General features: G+C 69.9%; 1 protein-coding gene across 1 annotated transcript in view; it reads left to right on the plus strand.

Annotated features, from left to right (window-relative positions):
- The window catches only part of COL6A1 (collagen, type VI, alpha 1), a gene marked incomplete at its 3' end in the record, with an annotated part of 13,459 nt that overhangs the window by 8,410 nt on the left and 3,941 nt on the right, over window positions 1-1,108 (plus strand). The window contains exons 13-15 of the mRNA XM_012731249.1: window positions 346-408; window positions 633-683; window positions 813-995. Of these exons, the coding sequence (XP_012586703.1) occupies window positions 346-408; window positions 633-683; window positions 813-995 (297 nt within the window). The remainder of the gene's footprint in view (window positions 1-345; window positions 409-632; window positions 684-812; window positions 996-1,108) is intronic.

The following is a 1,108-nucleotide window of genomic DNA, read 5'->3' on the forward strand; positions in this document are numbered from 1 at the left end:
GCCCCTCCGCGCAGTCCCGCTTCCCTGCGCACTCGCGTGCCCCCCGCGGCCCCTCTAGTGCGGCCGCCGGAGCGGGTCCCCGCGAGTCGGCACGATGCTCCCTGGCGGCTTTGCCACAGGGCTTTGTGAGCACAGTGAACGCTGCCGCCTGGACCCTCGCGACTCACCCGGACCTGCCGCGGTGGCCTCGCCTCTGGGGGGCTCCCCCGCCTGAGTGGGGGGGACAGGAGGGTCCGCCCCGCCCGCCCCACCCGCCACCAGCCAGTGGCGGCGGGCAGCCCGCTGCTGCAGCCCTGACCACACCGCCCTTGTGCTGACGCTCCATTCCCCAAACTCGTTCCTCAGGGTCCCAAAGGTGCCCCAGGACCCGCAGGACCCCCGGGCGACCCCGGGCTGATGGGCGACAGGGTGAGTGAGGCCCCGGCGCTGACCCTCTGCCCAGTCCCTGGCCCCCCGCGACCTGCGAGCGTCGCCTGCAGAGGGGCCTGAGCACCGCGGTCCTGGCTGCACAGCCTCGTGGAGCCGCGGTCACTGGGCCCCGGCCCCACCCAGGTCCAGCCCACGGGCCATCTGCCCATCCTGGGCTGAGGCTGGGGGTGGTCCCAGTGGCCAGACTCAGTCCCTCTCCCCAGGGTGAAGACGGCCCCCCTGGAAACGGCACTGAAGGGTTCCCCGGCTTTCCTGTGAGTGGCCCCCTCCCCCTTGGCTCTGGGCTCAGCTGGTGGCGGCCTGGAGCAGCTGGAGCAGGCCCTGGACGGCCGCCTCAGCACCGCCTCCGCTGGAACGCGGCGTGACTGTCCCTCTCCCCACAGGGCTACCCCGGCAGCAGGGGCCCCCCCGGGATAAACGTGAGTACAGGCCTCCTGCAGCACTCCGCACACACAGCTGTACACGCACACACAGAGTGCACACACTGCACATGCACACTGCATGTGCTGCACGCACACTGCACACAGACGCTGCGTACAGACCCTGTAAATGCACACACTGCACACGCACACTGCAGACACAGCACACTGCACACGCACACTGCACACACACTGCACACGCACACTGCACACACACTGCACACGCACACTGCACACGCACACTGCACACACACACTGCA

The sequence above is a fragment of the Condylura cristata genome, unplaced genomic scaffold (genome assembly GCF_000260355.1).
Source record: "Condylura cristata isolate star-nosed mole 26May11 unplaced genomic scaffold, ConCri1.0 scaffold00003, whole genome shotgun sequence".
NCBI lineage: Eukaryota > Metazoa > Chordata > Mammalia > Eulipotyphla > Talpidae > Condylura > Condylura cristata.